The sequence below is a fragment of the Hipposideros armiger genome, unplaced genomic scaffold, assembly GCF_001890085.2.
Source record: "Hipposideros armiger isolate ML-2016 unplaced genomic scaffold, ASM189008v1 scaffold_518, whole genome shotgun sequence".
Classification (NCBI taxonomy): domain Eukaryota; kingdom Metazoa; phylum Chordata; class Mammalia; order Chiroptera; family Hipposideridae; genus Hipposideros; species Hipposideros armiger.
In genome coordinates, this window is record NW_017731868.1 from 796,745 (window position 1) to 816,441 (window position 19,697).

General features: G+C 45.1%; 1 protein-coding gene across 14 annotated transcripts in view; it reads left to right on the top strand.

Annotated features, from left to right (window-relative positions):
* Nucleotides 1-19,697, top strand: part of HUWE1 (HECT, UBA and WWE domain containing E3 ubiquitin protein ligase 1) — a 169,949-nt gene that overhangs the window by 138,251 nt on the left and 12,001 nt on the right. For 10 of the 14 annotated variants that reach the window (XM_019668123.1, XM_019668130.1, XM_019668134.1 and 7 more), the window contains 21 exons: nt 685-896; nt 1,341-1,523; nt 4,249-4,421; nt 4,774-4,922; nt 5,651-5,726; nt 6,545-6,643; nt 7,233-7,366; nt 7,554-7,722; nt 9,047-9,275; nt 9,896-10,074; nt 10,362-10,451; nt 10,767-10,921; nt 12,058-12,103; nt 13,603-13,890; nt 14,801-15,092; nt 15,290-15,420; nt 15,941-16,155; nt 16,234-16,522; nt 16,660-16,762; nt 17,572-18,118; nt 18,807-19,410. In XM_019668123.1, coding sequence (XP_019523668.1) covers nt 685-896; nt 1,341-1,523; nt 4,249-4,421; nt 4,774-4,922; nt 5,651-5,726; nt 6,545-6,643; nt 7,233-7,366; nt 7,554-7,722; nt 9,047-9,275; nt 9,896-10,074; nt 10,362-10,451; nt 10,767-10,921; nt 12,058-12,103; nt 13,603-13,890; nt 14,801-15,092; nt 15,290-15,420; nt 15,941-16,155; nt 16,234-16,522; nt 16,660-16,762; nt 17,572-18,118; nt 18,807-19,410 — 4,363 coding nt within the window. The remainder of the gene's footprint in view (nt 1-684; nt 897-1,340; nt 1,524-4,248; nt 4,422-4,773; nt 4,923-5,650; nt 5,727-6,544; nt 6,644-7,232; nt 7,367-7,553; nt 7,723-9,046; nt 9,276-9,895; nt 10,075-10,361; nt 10,452-10,766; nt 10,922-12,057; nt 12,104-13,602; nt 13,891-14,800; nt 15,093-15,289; nt 15,421-15,940; nt 16,156-16,233; nt 16,523-16,659; nt 16,763-17,571; nt 18,119-18,806; nt 19,411-19,697) is intronic. The other 4 variants (XM_019668129.1, XM_019668131.1, XM_019668133.1 and 1 more) reach the window with 3 other exon arrangements.

The following is a 19,697-nucleotide window of genomic DNA, read 5'->3' on the forward strand; positions in this document are numbered from 1 at the left end:
ACTAAGGTTTCTTTCTGAGATAAGGAATTATCAGGGCACAAATCATTGTTAGAGAAAAAGTCTGGCTTAGTTTCCTTCCCTGTTGTTTTGTTTTGTTTTGTTTTGTTTTTTTTGCTATTTTAAGTAACTCTGTGTTAAATATTTTTTCATATCTATGACTGCTGTTTCTCATTTAACCCCTGCCAATTTCTAGCCCAGGGTTCTGGGCACACTGTAGATGTAAGTACTCCAATTTAATTGAATACTGAAGGAATTATAGCACTCAATTAGGAGTCAAGATTAGAATCCTTGCCATTGACTAAGTTGTGTCTATACAAGCCACATTTCATTGTACCTGTGAGATGGGGAGAATATCGAACTGCCTTAACTCTTACAGGTTTGCTGTAAACAGTTCTATTTAAATGTCACACATAAAAAATGTTTTAAGAAATGCCAAGTAACATCTAAATGAAAATGTATAAACTGTGTAGTAGGAAATTAATGGGATTTGAAAACATAAAATCGGGATTTGCTACTCACTTAGCTGTACCTGTAAGCCTTGGTTTTTCTGATCTATGATGTGGACCTGATAATCACTGGGTGACTTCCAGGATCAACTCTGTGCATGTGTGTACCTTGTTGCTGTGCAAATGATATAGCATAATTGTGCTTGTGAATAAATGGTCATGATTAATGACTTTTCAGGACTGCAGTGTGCTAGCTTTTGTTCTGGACCACCTCCTCCCACATACCCAGAATGCAGAAGACAAGGACACGCCTGCACTGGCCCGCCTGTTCCTCGCAAGCCTGGCTGCTGCAGGTAGTGGCACAGATGCCCAGGTGGCCCTTGTGAATGAAGTAAAAGCAGCCCTGGGACGGGCACTGGCTATGGCTGAGAGTACAGAGAAACATGCCAGGTAAAATCCATGCTTGACCTAATGCTAATAACCAGTAGCATCCCCTTACTCCATTCTTGGCCCATGGGATTCCTTGCATTTGAACAAGAGTTCTAGATATACCGGCACAGTACATTCTATGATCCTCTCAAATAATTAAAATACCCAGAAGACTGATTACCTTTAGAGGAGGTGGGTAAACAGACTTAGAGAAAACAAAGGGATGTTTTTGTCATATCTAGGGTTTTCGAGCAAGAGGTCAGTTTATTCAGTCTTATTTTTTAAATTATGTTTAAAGAAAATGAAGAATGCTACCACCCACCAAGTGAGTTCTCATCTGTTTAGTTGTTACTTTGAGGAGGAAACACAAAGGGCACAGGAGGGCTATCTGAGGCAAGTTAGTGAAGACTTAGACTAAGAATGGGCTGTGTTCACATGATAAGAGATGTCAAACTTCTCTCCCAGGCTTCAGGCGGTGATGTGTATCATTAGTACTATCATGGAGTCCTGCCCCTCCACCTCCAGCTTCTACAGCAGTGCCACTGCCAAGACCCAGCACAATGGCATGAACAACATCATTCGACTCTTCTTGAAGAAAGGACTGGTTAATGACCTGGCCAGAGTGCCCCACAGCCTGGACCTGTCCAGGTAAAATCATTCCTGAGCGCTAGCCTCAGTCTTTTACCCTCTTTTTAATCATGCTGCTTACTTCTCCATTTTCCTAGTATTTCATGTTTTCTTGCAAGATGAGTAGTGAGCAACTGGTTTGATAGGAAAGTTTGGGTGTAAGTGGCTTTGGGGTAGTAGTATTGTGGCTTTTAAGCAAAGTACTTTCTTTAGGCCTTAGTTTTCTCATTTGCTGCAAACTCAAGAGTTGAACTATATCACTAATTTTTTTCTTCCAAGTTTCTCTCCATTTAATTAAAAATAACCTTTTATTCTAAGATTGTATGTGTATCATAAGAATGCTGATGAGCAAAAATAAAGTAGGCACCATATTTTTACCACCCAGATACCATTGTTATCTTACTGTATATCTTTTAAGTGGTTTTCTTCACATACATAAATAATTATTTTTTACTAAAGTATTATATATGCTGTTGTGTAACCTGGGATGGGATGGGGTTGGGATATTTTTGTTGTGTTTAGGTTTTTTATTTTTATTTTTTGGTTGGTCTCTACTTTTCTGTGTAAATAAAGTTTCATCCTATCTAATACCCAGATCTGTATTCAAAAATGTTTGTCCAAACTAATCCAATTAATGGACCTTGCAGTACATCTGATTGTGTCCTCTGCATCTCTGTTCTAACACAGATCCTTAATTTTTAAAATTTTCACTTTATTGCTATTGTTCATGACACTAACTCGTTGATGTGACCAGGCCTGCTGTCCTGCAAAGTGTTTCACCTTCTAGATTTGGTCCATTTGGTACCTTGCAGTGTAGTTTAACTTGTTCCTTTACTCCCTATTTTCTGTAAACCTCTTGTTAGTGCTAGACACTTAATGGAGCAATTTAAGCATTATTGGCTGGGATATATCATAGATTGATGTATATCTCATTTTGTATCATGGGGAGACAAATCTCTTTGAACTACCATTATTAATCATAAGATTGACCACTAGAGTAGAGTGATAATCATCATTGTACTGTGATATTTTTCCCCTTTCTTACTAGAAAGTAATCTGTGTTATTACTTTGGCACTGTACAAATGTCTAGCTCTCTATCAACCATATACCTAATTAATGGTCTTAATACCAGTTGATAATCTTTGGCGTGTATCAGTTGATTTCTTTTTATCAATGACAACTTTATAATTTCTATTTTTATTAGCTGGCATTTTTCTGTGATGTAGCCCCAATTCAAAAGGGAAAATCTAGTTATCCTGAAATACAGTTCCTACTGCAAAGGCAGAATAGCAACTGTTTCTTTACCCTTAAGTCACCATTTTTTAGAGTAAAATAAAAAACAGGTTAAATCACCACCTCAAATGTGAGTTTTCTTTGGCTTCCTATTTTCTAAGTAGTAGTATGGACTCATGAATTTTCATTGATGGCATCATTTGGATCACTGCAAGTCATCATCCTTTTTTCACTCTTTTTCGTTAAACCTTTGGTCCATAGGGCCTCTTCAAGCTGACTTATTTGTCCATTTGATAAAACTTCATCGATTTTTTTTAAAACGCATAAAATTTTGCACTCACAGTAGGGTAATGAGCACCATGTGTCTCACCTAGATTAACGAGTGGTTAGCATTCTATCCTACTTGCTTTAGTTCCCCCCATCTCTCCCCTTTTCAGGAGGTGAATGACTTGAAATTTGTTGCACACAACGTGGTGTTTAACTTCTGAATATTTCAGTGTGTGTCTCCTAAGAACAAGCATTTCCTTACATGGCTAGAATATCATCATCACATCTAAGAAATCTATTATTAATATAATACTACTGAATATATATATATTTCATATTCAGTTTTTCCAAATTATTCCAAATGTATCTTTATAGTCTGGGTGAGAGTGTTTTGATCCAGGATCCAAAAAATAAAAATAAAATTTAAAAAAAATGATCCAGGATCCAGTAAACATCACTCATTGCATTTGATTATCAATGGTCTCTTGGTGTTGTTAGTTTGTTTTTGATACTTGACTGTTTTTGAAGAATCCAGAAGGCCAGATGTCTTATAGTAATACCCCATAATCTGGATTTGTCTAATTGCTTTCTTATGATTAGACTTAGGCTGAACTTTTTGAGCAAGAGTAGTATATAGGTGGTGTTTGCCCTTCTCGGTGCATCACATCAGGAGACACATAATGCCAATTTGTCCTATTATTATTGGTAATGCTAAGTTTAATCACATAGTTAAAGGTTAGCTTTCTCCTTTGTATTTAATAAGGTATCTATTAGGTGATGCTCTGAGCTCACAGGAAGATCATGTGACTATCCTGTGCCCTGAAGGTTTTTAACTCAGTAGTTTTAACATTCATTGGTGATCCTTGCCAGGATTACTTACGTTACTGGTTGCAAAGTGCTGATTTTCTGATTCTTTCATTCCTGTGTATTCACTGGCTTTCTTTTATAATGAAGACCTCCTTCTACCTGCTTTTGTATCCCTGTGGCTGCAGGTTCCTTTTATATTTAATTTGTTGTAATCCATTACTATCATTTTTTTTGATGCACAAATTTGACCAGTGGTAATGACCCCATTAATAGTTTAAAGTCTTCTTACTTTTGAAAGCCTTTTAGCACATTACGTCCCAGGCTCACCTTGTAATTTCCACGCCCCACTTTTTAGATCAGTTGTACTCTGATGAGCCTTGTTACCTTTTAGTGTGGATATCTATGCTCAGTTCATCTCTATATCTTCCTTTATCTCAGTCCCAACATGGCCAACACAGTCAATGCTGCTCTGAAGCCTTTGGAAACACTTTCCCGGATTGTGAACCAGCCCAGTAGCCTTTTTGGCAGCAAGAGTGCTTCTAACAAGAGCAAGTCTGAGCAGGATGCCCAAGGAGCTACTCAGGACTCCAATAGCAGCCAGCAGGACCCAGGTAGGGAATTAGAGTAATTTTGCTGGAGTGCTAGCCTGGTGGGTGTAGATATTTTATGGGCATGGCATCACAACTTTTCTGGCTTGGTATCGTTTGCCTGGGAACTTGCTGGCCTTCCAGAGATCTGTCATAGTGGTGTGGGAATCTGCCCCACAAAGAATTCCTTAAAATTACAGCCTTATTTGGCTATCCTCACACGTAGCCTTGTCTTTTCCTTTGTCACCCATTCATTTATTCTCTGAGAACGTGTAAACTTGCCCAGGGAAGGGACCTTATTGTCTTCACACTTGCCTTGTGGTGCCCCACACATAGGCACCCTTTGATGATTTTGCTGGTTGGTTGACTGTTTCAGGCGAGCCTGGGGAAGCAGAAGTGCAGGAGGAGGATCATGATGTCACTCAGACAGAGGTGGCAGATGGGGATATCATGGATGGGGAGGCTGAAACCGACTCAGTGGTGATTGCTGGGCAGCCTGAGGTGCTCAGTTCACAAGAGATGCAGGTAGGGAGGCAGATCACCCAGCACACCCCTATTGCGGCACTGAACCAAACCCCCAAGTGATGTGGGTTGGTGAGTACTTTAGATCCTTGCCTTGATGCTCTCTGCTTTGCAGAGGAGCACGGATGATATGCTTAGTAGTGTGTTTAAATTGTATTAAATAAGGGGTGGGGGCAGGGTGCCATGTACTGTGAAATGGAATAGATCCCAACAAGAAAATTTAGGCATAGGTGAAATGTTGATATAGAAAGCTGGCTTGAGCCCTTTGGGCCCACATTCTTTGATTTACTTGGCTCTGGTCATTAATGAATGCTCCTTAACATTACTGTTGTGCCTATAGCACCAGCTGTCACTGGGGCATTCAAGCAGTAGTCTTCTCACAATCCTAAAGAAACTTGTAATTTCTGGAGCTGGTAGCAATGATAAGAAATGGAGCCTACAGTCCTAAGCTGATAGCTCACAAAGAGATCAGCACGTATTCCTGGACAGTATAAAGACTAACCTGGTCTCAGATAACTGGAATGGACCCATTTGAAGGACAGTGTGAGTGTGGATTGGCAGTACATGGTAGTTTCTATGCTCTTAGCACCAAGTGTGTGGTATCTATATAACGCCCTCTGTCACACATTATCCCAGAAATATATGCTCCCTTGTTGGCCTTTTTTAGAGTTTCAGTGCTAGCACAATGATAGACTTGTGTGCATCCATATATATGTTCTATTTCTCTCCAGGTTGAGAATGAGCTGGAGGACCTGATAGATGAGTTGCTTGAGAGGGATGGCGGATCTGGGAACAGTACAATTATAGGTGAGAGCTCCAGAACTGAGTATAGCCTCTTCCTTTGCCTCAGTCTCTCTTGGGAGGACCCTTTTTCTCATCATCTGCTTGCTCAGCTCTGCCTAAGGGCTCATAGCCAGCCTAGATCGCTGCTTGTCTTGATGTTGACAGTCTTACAAGATGAGAAGTTCACAAGCCATCTACAGACCTGCGGCGTGTCTGAAGCGTTGCCTGTGTGGGGGAGGTGGAGGGGGTGGCCACCAGTATAGATGATACATCAGGCACATTAAGAGTGTTTATTATTCGAGGAGGCTGTAGAGGCCGTAGGGTGAGAAGTGCTTTTCTTTCAGTTCTTCAGCGAATTCCAGGATCTTTCCACCTTTGAGTCTCATTACTGTAAAAAGAGCGATCATCCCTAAGGGTGGCTCTTCTTACAATTCAGAGGGAAAACGGCAAAGGTATCCTACTGTCACCTGGCTCCAAGGGTGTATGTGTTACTTGTTTTTATTTTATTGATGAAGGAAATCAAAGGATTCATGAAAGCAGACAAGTTTTTACAAATTTGACAAGACTTTTTCACACCTATTATCCTCTGTGGTTCCACAATTAGTAGTGGGATTGGCAGGACAGATGTGATAATCCCATTTTTACAGATGAGGAAACTGAGACTCAGACAGGTAAAGTGTCTGGCCAAGCTCACCTAGCTAGTCAACAGCAGAGAACCCAGGTCTTCTCCCTCATCCAAATAAGTGGATATCTGCTGGGTGTATGTAGCTACCTTAGGCACACTCAATCTGGAAAGGGAAGTCCTCTGTTGTTCAGTGAAGGCTCTGCTCTGTAACCTTCAGTGAGCAGAAGTGGAGAGGATGAATCACAAGAGGACGTGCTGATGGATGAAGCTCCTTCCAACCTCAGCCAAGCTTCCACCTTGCAGGCCAACCGAGAAGGTGAGAGTGCCGAGGCCAGAAAGGCCTCCCTTCTTGCCCTGCACGTCTGACAGACACTACACTAGGGTTTTCCTGAAGGCAGCTGCCCACATGTGCAGAATAAGGAAGCATCTGTCTGCATGCGCTGACATACACCACCATCCACTTTATCCTCGGCCAGTTTTTCAAATAACATGTTACTACTGCTTGCCCAAAAGTTTGTCAGTTCTTACTTGGTTCGCTTTCTTCTCACCCACCTGCTATCATCGCTTCAGATTCCCTCTTACCAGCAGGATGCAGTCAATAGCAAAGTAGGGCTGGAAAGGTAAGGGGGTACCAGCAGACTTGGCCAAGTCCTAGACCGTGGCTCCTCAAGCACCACCCTATGGCCAGCCTCCACATTCAGCCACCCTGCTCAGCGTGTTGATGCATTGATTGGCACTTTCAGGAAATCTGGGCTGGCTCACTAAGTCTGTATATCACCCCAGATCTGGTTCTTCCTTTCCTAGAGTCAGATACCCCATGCCTTTCCACTCAATCTGCGGGCCCGCTCAGTAGCCTGTTTTCTAGCTACTCAGTATAGTCCTCCAATGTGCTCCCTTTGTTTTAGATTCCATGAATATCCTGGACCCTGAGGATGAGGAGGAGCACACTCAGGAAGAGGACAGCAGTGGCAGTAACGAGGATGAGGATGATAGTCAGGATGAAGAGGAGGAGGAGGAGGAAGATGAGGAAGATGATCAGGTGAGGGGGGACTGTGTTTGGGTTGGTTCAGACAACCTCTTCCATGGGAACACAGAGCTGGAGAACACCAACAGCCTGGGTTGCTAGTCTCTGCACCTCCCTCCCTCATGTCCAAATGTGGCCATGACACCAGACCTCAGAAAACCCTTACCTCCAGCAATTCTCCATCTCCTATTTTCCCCTTAAGGAGGATGATGAAGGTGAAGAGGGAGATGAAGACGATGACGACGATGGCTCTGAAATGGAATTGGATGAGGATTACCCTGATATGAACACTTCTCCCTTGGTCCGATTTGAGCGCTTTGACCGGGAGGATGATCTCATCATTGAGTTTGACAACATGTTCTCCAGTGCTAGTAAGATACAGGGGCTCAGCTGGGTTTTATCTCTTGATTCTTATACCCTTCTCTAGGGTAAGCCAAGCAGTGAACCAAAGCAGCTATATCTATCTAATACAGACAGCACTTCTTTTCCTATGACTTTCTGGGGCTAGGGATATCTGAATCCATCTCTCTCAATAAGTGTACACTTGAAAGAATGAGAGGCTGCTCTTGTTCTCCACCTCAGTAAACAGGCAGCCATTTTAGAATCTGGACAACTTGATGATTTGCTTGAATTAAAAAAAAAATAGGAGACCAAGACTGACTGCATCAGGCACCCACCCATGTGCACACTACAGTGACAGGGCAATCAATAATCCTGTGTAACACTGGATCTTGAGAGTTTGTAGGGACACCTTTGACACACCTTTGAGCTTGGCATTGGGACGTAGATTTGAGCACATTCACTCTGTTCATCAAGGATGCATCTTTTGGGAGGAGAGAGTGAATCTCTTTCTTCCTCTCCCATCAACGTCACAGTGTCCTTTTAGCATCAAGTTCTTAAAATCAGGCTGTCTTGAGAAGGCAGGTCTTGACCCTAAATCACAAGCATAATATAGCAGAAAACACTGAACTGTTCTGGTCTGTTGTCTTGGCCAAGTAGTCTCTTACCTCTTTGAGCCTCAGTTTGTCACCTGTAAATGAAAAGTTTGGGTGGGGGGAATGGGCTGGATTACATAATTTTCAGAATACTTTCTATTCTATGATTTTCTTCACATTTTTGTGATTTCCATCAGACTTCCTAATGTTGAGCCTCTGTCCATGGAACAGATATTTGAAGGAGGGCTTACTATGTCGGAACTAGGAATACAACAGTAAAAAATAAAAGTCATTTTCCCTCAAAGGAGCTTATGGCCTATTCGGAGTTATAAATAAGCAGGCACTGCATTGTAGTGTGGTAAGAAAGCACAGAGTAATTATTAAGCCAGGATTATTAAGCCAATCCTCAGAATTCAGAGTAAGTGCCAAGAATAGAAAGAGCAGGTGAATAAGAGGGTGAGGAGTCTTCAAGGTGGCGGGAGCAGCATGTTTCTTGAGGGGTCTGGAAGCATCACTGTGGCTATAGCGTGAAGAATGGATTGGGAGGCTATTTAGGAGGCTGTTGCAGTATCTAGGTGAGAGATGGTGGCATAGGCTATGATAATGTCAGTGATCGTAGATGAGGTGTGGGAATGAGGGAGAAAGGACAAAGCTCAGGTTTCCGTGTGAGGAAGTAAGTCCCAGGAGACATGGTTCTGCTTTAACAACCATGGAAGAAATTTCTTTTTGGCACTGACCCCTTTGCATATTGTCCTTGCAGCAGACATCCCCCCATCCCCAGGAAATATCCCTACCACTCACCCACTGATGGTACGCCATGCAGACCACAGTTCCCTGACGCTGGGCAGTGGCTCCTCTACAACACGTCTCACCCAGGGCATTGGGCGCAGTCAGAGGACCCTAAGGCAGCTGACAGCCAATACAGGCCACACCATTCATGTTCACTACCCTGGGAATCGCCAGCCCAACCCTCCTCTCATACTGCAGAGGTGAGTTTAAAAGATGGTTGGGCTCACTGGTCTTCAGCATCGTCCTGACCTGGGGGAAGCAGTCCGTCACTTAATGGTCTTGTCACACACGCAAATAATGTATTTGTCCCATTTCTTTGTGGACTATATGTGCAGACTACTGGAGAATACCAAATTGTATAACATGTTCTTTTGCTTAAGTGTCCTGTGTATACATTCAGCAATCATTAAGCATCTCATATGCTAAGCACTTAACACTTTAGATATAGACAGGACAGGATCCGTGCCATAGGGCTTAGAGGTTAGTGGGAGGAGTAATTTTAAGAAGTGAAAAAAGGGATATAGGTGTCACAGTGGTCAGTGTACAACCTACAGAGGGTGTACAAGTGAGGTATTATACCCTAACACAGGTGCTTAGCATTATCGGTGACAGTCTGCCTGGAACTGGAATAATATGCAGCTTCAGCCCAAATAAAGTTCACAAACTGATGGAGTAGTTAGAAAAGTAACTAAGATGTATGTGTATGATCAGTCCATAATAGTGTTATGCATTTCGTAGACGATATAGAAAGGATTTCACAGTAACAGGTTGCAGGGCCCCTGTGGATGTCCAGTGACCATGGCATCCCATCACCCTACAGGTTGCTTGGTCCCTCTGCTGCTGCTGACATCCTTCAGCTGAGCAGCAGCCTTCCCTTACAAAGCCGGGGCCGGGCCCGCCTCCTGGTGGGCAACGATGATGTCCATATTATCGCCCGGTCTGATGATGAACTGCTGGATGACTTTTTCCATGACCAGAGTACAGCTACCAGCCAAGCAGGCAAGTTTCTGTGGTGAAAGGGAGGGTACAGTTTGTCAGCTTTTATTTTTTCCCTGCTTAGGGAAAGCAGAAAAATATCTGCCCTGTCTGAAGAAGCCCCATTTTATAATAGAAGCCAGAACCACTGAATGACTTCGCCAAAGGCAACAAAAACTTTATTATCTCTGGGTACCTGTGATGTGCCAAACCTTGTGATAGACATTGGACCCTGTTAGAGAACTGCAGTGTTTAGGATCATTTGACACATGACAAGACCAAGAGTCTCATTCTCCTGTGTTCCCCTACAGGGACCCTGTCCAGCATCCCCACAGCCCTGACTCGCTGGACAGAGGAATGTAAAGTTCTCGATGCTGAGAGTATGCACGACTGTGTTTCAGGTGTGTGGCAGTTTGATTATCAGGGCTGTAGTGAGCCCTCCAGTGCTGGGACGAGTACATGCAAAGTTGTTTCCTTGGTTCTCTGTGACCACAAACTCTGCCTCTTTTTAAAGATTTTATTGGGGAATTGGGGAGAGGGGGGGAACAGAGCAGCTGCTGTCCTTTCATTCTTCAGTCTAGTTGTGGAGGACATTGCTTCACTGGCCCATGTTGATGTCATCAGTGTGCTCTTCCCGGGTGAGGCAGTCACTCGCCAGCCACTGCCTCTGGGCTTCCTCCCCTGAGCAGCTCCTGATCTTTGCTTTTTTGATCCAGTTGTTAAAGTGCCCATTGTCAATCACCTGGAGTTCCTGAGGGATGAGGAGCTGGAAGAAAGACGGGAGAAACGCAGGAAACAACTGGCTGAGGAAGAAACAAAGATAACTGACAAAGGCAAAGAAGATAAGGAAAACAGGGATCAAAGTGCACAGGTGATTCCCAAGGGCTGGAGGATTCATCTTTGGCTACATCTGCCTTTCATATTGTTTTGGCATATGTGTGCCACCAGGAGTCACTGGAGAATCCTCGGACTTTCACATTGAACCTGAGAAAGGATCCGTTCCAAATTTGCCATATATTCACATAGTTTTAGGAGAAAGAATTCAAACCCAGAGGGAAAAACCTGAGCCAGAACCTGAGCGACTCATGAGTCATATGTATAGTCTCTGCCTTAAGTGACTGTAGCTGGACACGAAGAATGTCCTTGACTAAGCCCATGCTCTTGTGGTTCAATTTAATTTCTCAGTGGATTGCCTTACCAAGTTGGGAGAGGGGAACCTTACCACGACAATCCCATTCCTTCATCTAAATTATGCTTAGGCTTCAGATCAGAGAAGTGTTCCTACCCTGAACCCCATCACCACATCATTTTCTAGGACTCAAAATCTCTACCATGATTTTGGTTTACGAAGAAGCTACCTACTTTTTTCTTGAACTTCTGGGACAGCTCTAAAATATATAAATCAAAGCTAATAGAAATACAAAGAAAGTAAAAGACTTCAGTGAAAGACTTAATGATACCCCACTCAGTAGTTAAGGTTAGATTAAAAATAAGGATATTGAAAGTTTCAGTTACAATAACAAGCTTGATCTAACAAATACCTTTGTTAGACCTTTCACCTAGTGAACAGTAACATTGTTTTAAACACATGAAAAGTGATAGAAAATAAGCGAGCCTGGCATGTGATTTGAAAAGCTGGAGTAGGCAAAATGAGCCCAGGAGAGGGAAACATACATAGATAAAACTTCAAGAAATCCTTGCTGGTCTCACCATTGTGTTCAAGTCATGTCCTTTGCCCAGCCCAGCTCTAAAGTGTCTTTTACTATCCTTTCCTCTCATTGTTCAGTCAGCCCCTGGCAGTTTTCCCCTTTGTCCCCAAGCCATCCTTGAACACGAGCATGTGTTAGAGAAATTGGAGATATTTGCACACTGAAGTGCTCATCTTCCGTCCAGGTCATTGAACTCCTAGGTGGCATATGGCGGGGGGAGGGGTTGGTGACTATTACAGTTGACCTCAATGTTACGTGCTTGCAAAGTCCCACATTGGTCTGTCCCTTCTCTTTGCAGTGTACTGCATCTAAGACAAATGACTCCGCTGAACAGAACCTCTCAGGTAACTCTTCCTCCCTTTTCCTCTTCTTGCTAATGATTTGTTCTTTCTCCTGACGGTGCAGAGTAGCTGGCCCAAGTGGGCTGAAGATGAACACTGGTGCTCTGTGGGATGAGGTAGTAGATTGTATAGTTTTAGGGTCATACCCCATCTTGGAGATAACTATACAGTCTACTGTCTTTCCCACGGTGGTACATTCCCCTCCGACGTGCTATGTTCAGCTTTTCATCCTGATTGTGCTGTGATGCCTTCTAGCATGTGTAGTGAGGCCATGTGTCCTGTCCCCTTTGGTGACCACCATGGTGTGGTGCTTCATGAGAACACCTAATGACAGTGGTTCCCAAATGCCAGTCCTCATTAGAAATGAACAAAATGAAGGAGGTTTAATGAGTTCTTCAGAAATGTGAATTTATTCAACTTAAAGGACTATTTCATAATAGAGATCATGTCCTCCCTAGTTCTTTGGTATTGGAATATTTTTATTAAATGATATTGATGGGATATTTTTTCTTGGCTAAACTGAAAGTTGGTAACCCCATGGTAGTCTCTTTTTTACTTTTTACTTTCTATATAAATTTTATGTGTCTGTGGAATCTCTAAAAGTCTAGGAACATTACCTTGAGCAACCTGGCTTTGGGGAAGGTAGCTCTGTGGGCTAAATGATATTACTATTGTATGCTTTCTATCCCTCGTTGTGATCTTCTTAATGTCAGTAGCCATTTTGTGATTCTAATAACTGCTCCATGTGGTATTATATGTCTCCCCCACCCCTATTTTCTCAGAACTTTTCTTCTGCTTCCCTATACCTTCTGTCTCCTTTGGCACTTGAGTTGGGAAATGATTGTACCAAAGCCTACACAGTATTTTTTAAAGCAGTGAAAGAGGGTAGGTGTCCTGGTACCCTTAATCTAGCAAAAGGTCTTTGAAAGTGTCTGTCATCAGGTAGAATGGCCTTTTGCCTGCTGCCCTTGCTAGAGGATTCTGCTCATGCCGGGGTGAGGTAGTAAGTTGTATTGTTGTGGGGTAGGGATTTTAGGCCCCAATTAGAAGATAACTATACAACTTACTACTTTCCCTGGTGTGTGGCATATTCACGTTTAGTCTTGGCACTGTTGCTTCCAATAGACAGAATTGTAGATGTTTCTTAGATAATCAGGACTGGAAGAAAAGGGAGGTGGAAGGGGGCAGGTGATATAGGGTGAGGCAGATATAATTATAAAGTGACTTGAACTCTTTCCCCTCCTGGGGCACAGAAAGGATTTAATTTTTAGGATCTGCAGAGAGATCTCCAATTCTTGGGACAAGATAGCACTGTGCCTTAGCCCCATTCCTGGGTATACCAGACCAGCCACGAGCTATTCCTAGGAGCAGTTGGTGGTTGGGGGAATCCAACGTCACTGGTTGGGAGGGATTCTTGTCATGCCACCTGTGCTAATTGAGTGGCTCCTAGGTCCTTGGCTGGTTGCCCCGTAACACACCCATTGTCATTCTTTCCGAGAAAGATGGGACTCCTATGCCTGACAGCTACCCAACAACCCCATCTTCAACTGATGCAGCTACATCTGAGTCCAAGGAGACCCTTGTCACTCTGCAGCCCTCACAACAGCAACCAACACTCCCACCCCCACCAGCTTTGGGAGAGATTCCTCAAGAGCTGCAATCCCCAGCTGGAGAAGGGGGAAGCTCTACACAGCTATTGATGCCTGTAGAGCCAGAGGAATTGGGTCCCCCAAGGCCAAGTGGAGAAGCAGAAACGACTCAGATGGAGTTATCTCCAGCTCCTACTATAAGTGAGTAGAGTTTCAAGGTTTGGGCGGGGGAGAGTAGAACAGGAGGGAAAAATGGATGTCTTTGTAGTTACTTTCCTGTCTTTAGAGTAATAGTAGAAGTTCAAGTCTTCAAATAGTAGGATCTCAGCTTGCACATTAGCTTGTCTCAGCTAAAATTGAGATTTCTTCTCTGTATCCTCAAGTGATTGATTATATATCTGAGTGTCTAATGATACTAGTGATGATGCCAGCAATTTGTTGAGGTAATCACAGTTGGGCTATCATGCTGAGCTTGTTTAAAAACAACACTCTAGAGTAGATGGTGTTATCTCCATGAATAAACTGAAACTCAGAAGTGAAATAATTAGCCCAAGGTCACTCAATAAAGTGGTCAAGCTGAGATGATTAAAATCCAGGTCTGTATTAACTCTAAAGCTTGCTCTCCAACAGTTCCAGGGATGCAGGCACGTGACCCCACTCATACAGCTCTCATATGCTGGCAGACACCATTTACCTCATGGCACTATTTCCCATTGGTCTGAAATGGGGCCCTCACAATTCTCAGCAGTGTTCTAACAGAGTAAATGGAAACCTGTTGGCCATCACTGTTCTACCATGCTGTCTGATGTGTTCTAGAAAAACCTTAAGATGTAGGGCTTTTTCCTTTAACGAATTTTGTTTAGATAAACAGAACCAACATGCATATATAAATGGTGCCTGCAGAGAATCTGCAGGTGACAGGATCCCTTACCTGGGGTGCCTAGGGAAGATGTTTCACAGGCATCCCTGGAACACCATAAATATTCAACAGATGATAGAAAGGACTTGAGACGAGCCTTTTAAAACAAATGAAATTGAGGGGGAACATCAGGCTAGTGTGGAGTGAAGGTGGAGAAGTGAGAAGTCTAATCTGGCTGCTTCTTAATTCCAGGCAGAGATCTAACCTCTCCATGTGACTTCCTCCTAGCCTCTCTTTCCCCAGAGAGAGCTGAAGATTCTGATGCACTGACAGCTGTCAGCAGTCAACTGGAAGGCTCTCCCATGGACACCAGCAGCCTGGCTTCCTGTACCCTGGAGGAGGCTGTGGGTGATACCTCAGCAGCTGGCAGTTCTGAGCAGCCCACAGCAGGCAGCTCCACTCCTGGGGATGCCCCAACAGTTGTGACAGAAGTGCAAGGCAGGGGTGATAGGTCAGGGGAACCTACCCAGGCCCCTGAGGACGGGTAAGCACCGTGTGAGCGAGAGGAGGGCAGGATGTGTTGGCGGGTATTTCAAGCCACATGCATACTTGTTAATGTAACACACATGCTTGGTATACTGGGGAAATCCACCTGGCTTCTATGAGAAAGGGGTATTATAGGAGTATTTTATAAATGGGAAAATACAATACAGAGAACAACCTGAAAATGATTTCCTTCAGCTCTCCCCCTGCATCCTCTGAGAGTTCTTCCACTAGAGATTCTGCTGTGGCCATTTCTGGAGCAGATTCCCGGGGAATCCTAGAAGAGCCACTGCCTTCAACAAGCAGTGAAGAAGAAGATCCCCTTGCAGGTGAGCTGCATGTATATCCTGGGGTGGTTCAGGCTTCTCGTAGCCCTTGGCATAGAAATGCCCGCCGGTCAAACAGTTTGATCCAGATGGAGACTGGCATGTATATGGGAGGAGGACCAGCGTTAAGGGTGTGCTGGTGCTGCATAATGGAATGAGCCCAGGCTTTGACGTCAAACTGATCTTAACTCAAATCCCCCCTCTGCCATCTCCTGCCTTTAGGACCTGGGGCCATTCCTTAGCTCCTCTGATCCTCATTGATACTGAAGGGGTGATAATAGCTACATGGTGGGGTCTTGATGAAGGTTAAGTGACTGTACACACAGAACCTGACACATAACAAGAGCTCTTCTGAGCCTGGGGAAGGTGGGTGGGCTTTCTTTGTGTATCCTGTGTCCTTTGCATGCAGTGAGGACAAACATCGTTGGTGTCCTGAAGCAAGGCCATGGATTTCTTTTTTTCAGTTTACATCTTAGGCATCAGTAGAAGTGTGAGTCCCTTCACATGTTGTATCTCCCTTCAGGTATCAGTCTCCCTGAAGGTGTGGACCCCTCTTTTCTGGCTGCTCTGCCTGATGACATCCGCCGGGAAGTCCTGCAGAACCAACTGGGCATCCGTCCACCAACCCGTACTGCCCCCACCACAAATAGCTCAGCTCCTGCAGTGGTAGGGAATCCTGGTGTGACCGAAGTGAGCCCTGAGTTCCTGGCTGCCCTGCCTCCAGCCATCCAGGAGGAAGTATGTGAGCGGGGAGTTGATGAAACCAGGCTGCCGGGCTGTTGAGTATTTCCCCCATTGACTTCTTCTGGTCCGTAGGTGCTGGCACAGCAGAGAGCTGAGCAACAGCGGCGGGAACTGGCACAGAATGCCAGCTCAGACACCCCCATGGACCCTGTGACCTTCATCCAGACGCTGCCCTCAGACCTGCGCCGTAGTGTCTTGGAGGACATGGAGGACAGCGTGTTGGCCGTGATGCCACCTGACATTGCAGCCGAGGCTCAAGCCCTGAGACGAGAGCAGGAAGCCCGGCAGCGGCAGCTCATGCACGAGCGGCTCTTTGGGCACAGCAGCACCTCTGCACTTTCTGCCATTCTCCGAAGCCCAGGTATGGAGGGAGGCAATGGGAAGGGCGCTGGCATGTTGAGCTTTGGCCACACGAGGCTCTGTAGTTCCCCTTTGTGTTATGTAGACCTAGCTCGCCACCTCTTCCCCAGTTTCAGTTTCCTTTCTCTTTTCTTCCAGCTTTCACCAGTCGTCTGAGTGGCAACCGTGGGGTCCAATATACTCGCCTTGCTGTGCAGAGAGGTGGCACCTTCCAGATGGGGGGTAGCAGCAGCCATAACAGGTACCTTTGTCTTTTTTCACCTTACCATACCACCTTTCATACCTACAACTGGTCCAATGGCCTTAATTTATAGGTGGAGAGGCTAGGTGACCTCTCTAGATGTTTCCTTTATTGAATAGGGAAACCAGATCCTTGGACTCCCCCTTTAGAAAGCCACACGTTTGGCTTAGTGTAGCTACTGTAGATCATAGACACAGAGTAAGTCAGGCTGGCAGCAGGCACCAGCTGTAGTTGTGACAAGAAAAGCCACCTGCCTCCCATGCATGTAGTAAAACATTGAGCCCGCCTACCTTGAGATTGTATGTAGTATCTAAGCTGTGGAAGTAGAGAGGACTTAGTTATTAACCAGGCTGAAGCAGAATGAAGTCAAAATGTGAAGGAAATGTGATCAATTCCTATATATGGCAGGCAACCCCCCTGGTAGTCTAGAGAAGGCAGAAATAAGCACTGTCTAAGACTTTAGGTGCAGTCTGATTTTACCAATTGATGATAACAGACCTGGGCTGGAATCTCTGCTCTCTTCTCAGTTGTATGATGTAGGGCAAGTCACTTAATCTGTTTGAGCTTCTTGTTCATCATCTCAGAAATGGGTGATTCTCTAGTCTTTAAGAGCAGCCCTTTGAGGAAGCTGTTACAGACATACATAATAGGCACTCAGGGGCAGCTCTTAACTATTAAGAATTCTCAGACTGGACACCCTCCCTTCTCTAGTCTCCTTGGAGGTATCCAGCTCATCCCACTCCCCTAGGCCTATGCCTGATCCCAGAGCTCTAGCTGAGGTGTTACCCAGAAACCATGCTCTGTTCCAGGCCTTCTGGCAGTAACGTGGACACACTCCTCCGCCTCCGAGGACGACTCCTTCTCGACCACGAAGCCCTGTCTTGTCTCCTGGTCCTACTTTTCGTGGATGAACCGAAGCTCAATACTAGCCGTCTACACCGAGTACTGAGAAATCTCTGCTACCATGCCCAGACCCGCCACTGGGTCATCCGCAGCCTGCTTTCTATCTTGCAGCGCAGCAGTGAGAGTGAGCTATGCATTGAAACACCCAAGCTCTCCTCAAGTGAGGAAAGGGGCAAAAAGTCAAGCAAGAGCTGTGGGTCAAGCAGCCATGAGAACCGGCCCCTGGACCTGCTGCACAAGATGGAGTCTAAGAGCTCCAACCAGCTTTCCTGGCTCTCAGTATCCATGGATGCAGCCCTAGGCTGCAGGACTAACATATTCCAGATCCAGCGTTCAGGTGGGCGCAAACACACTGAGAAGCATGCAAGCAGTGGCTCCACTGTCCACATCCACCCCCAGGCTGCTCCTGTTGTCTGTAGACACGTTCTGGACACACTCATTCAGTTGGCCAAGGTGAGGAGCTTGAGGCCCAACTCCTAGGGATGGAAAAGGGGTGGCAGCCACAACCTAAGTGACATGTGAACTCTGAGGGAGCTAGCAGATCTTTCTTAGCTGTTATTGCTGAAGCCTGTATTATTTCTGGGAAATGGTCCGGTAAATGACACTGTGGGGTTTTTATCTTCACTTTACAGTTTTTATTATGCATTATCTCATTCGATCATCAGAACAACCTTCAGCGGTCTATATTCCAATTTTGCAGATGAAGAAGCCTGGGTTACAGCAAGTTTTAGTGGCTCTGTCATGTGGCTAGTAAGTGACAGAGCTGACTGGACCTAGAAATTGGTTTAGTCTTCTTTATAATAAACATTGTGGTGGTTTAAGGGCCTGCTTTGTGCCAGTATCCATGCAAAATACATTGTCTCCTTTAATTTCAACAATTTCACAAGGCGGTGTAGATGTCCTCCCATTTTATAAGTACAGAGAGCGATGCTCAATAAAGTTTGCTAATCATCTGTTGACCTCAAAGCCCTTGTTTCTTTCTCTAGGCTGCTTTGTCTTCAGTTGGATAAAATTCCCGTGTTCCTTTACCAGAGCTGTCCGGAGGAGTGGAGACCCTAGGAACCACTTATCTTTCCTTGTCAGGAAGATGTATTTTCTATGTAGACCCTGTAGACCAAGCTTGTCCTTGTTTTCCTGGCAGGTGTTTCCCAGCCACTTCACACAGCAGCGGACCAAAGAAACAAACTGTGAGGGCGATCGGGAAAGGGGCAGTAAGCAGGCCTGCAGCCCATGCTCGTCACAGTCCACCAGCAGTGGCATTTGCACAGACTTCTGGGACTTACTGGTAAAACTGGACAACATGAATGTCAGCCGGAAAGGCAAGAACTCCGTGAAGTCAGTGCCAGTGAGCACTGGCAGTGAGGGGGAAACCTCCCCATACAGCCTGGAGGCCTCTCCACTGGGGCAGCTCATGAACATGTTGTCACACCCAGTCATCCGCCGGAGCTCTCTCTTAACTGAGAAACTCCTCAGACTTCTCTCTCTCATCTCAATTGCTCTCCCGGAAAACAAAGTGTCGGAAACACAGGCTAATTCTGGCAGCAGTGCTTCCTCCACCATTGTTGCCACCTCAAGCACATCTACCATTACTACCACTGCCTCCTCCAGCACGCCCACTCCCCCTGCTGCAACCACCCCTGTCACTTGTGCTCCAGCCCTGGTTGCTGCCACGGCTATAACCACCATTGCCGTAGCCGCTTCGACCACAGTGACTACCCCCACAACTGCTACCACTACTGTTTCAAGTAAGTGTGGATGTCAGCTGGGAGCAGTGGGGTGTTTACGCCCACCTCACCCCTCTGCTCCCCCATCCAGGTATTCCTCTATAAATGATAGTGATCAGCTTGGTTTGTGTTTGTGAGAGCCAAATGTATTCATTCTCGCCCTCATCATTTCCTTGCGTGCTCGCTCTCCCTGTCTCCCTCTCTCCCCCTCCCTCCCTTTCCCCTTCTCCTTCTCCTCCCTGTCCCTCCCCACACACACATACTCCTGTGAAGACCAGCAGGCATTCACTGAATGTGGCTTCTCCTAG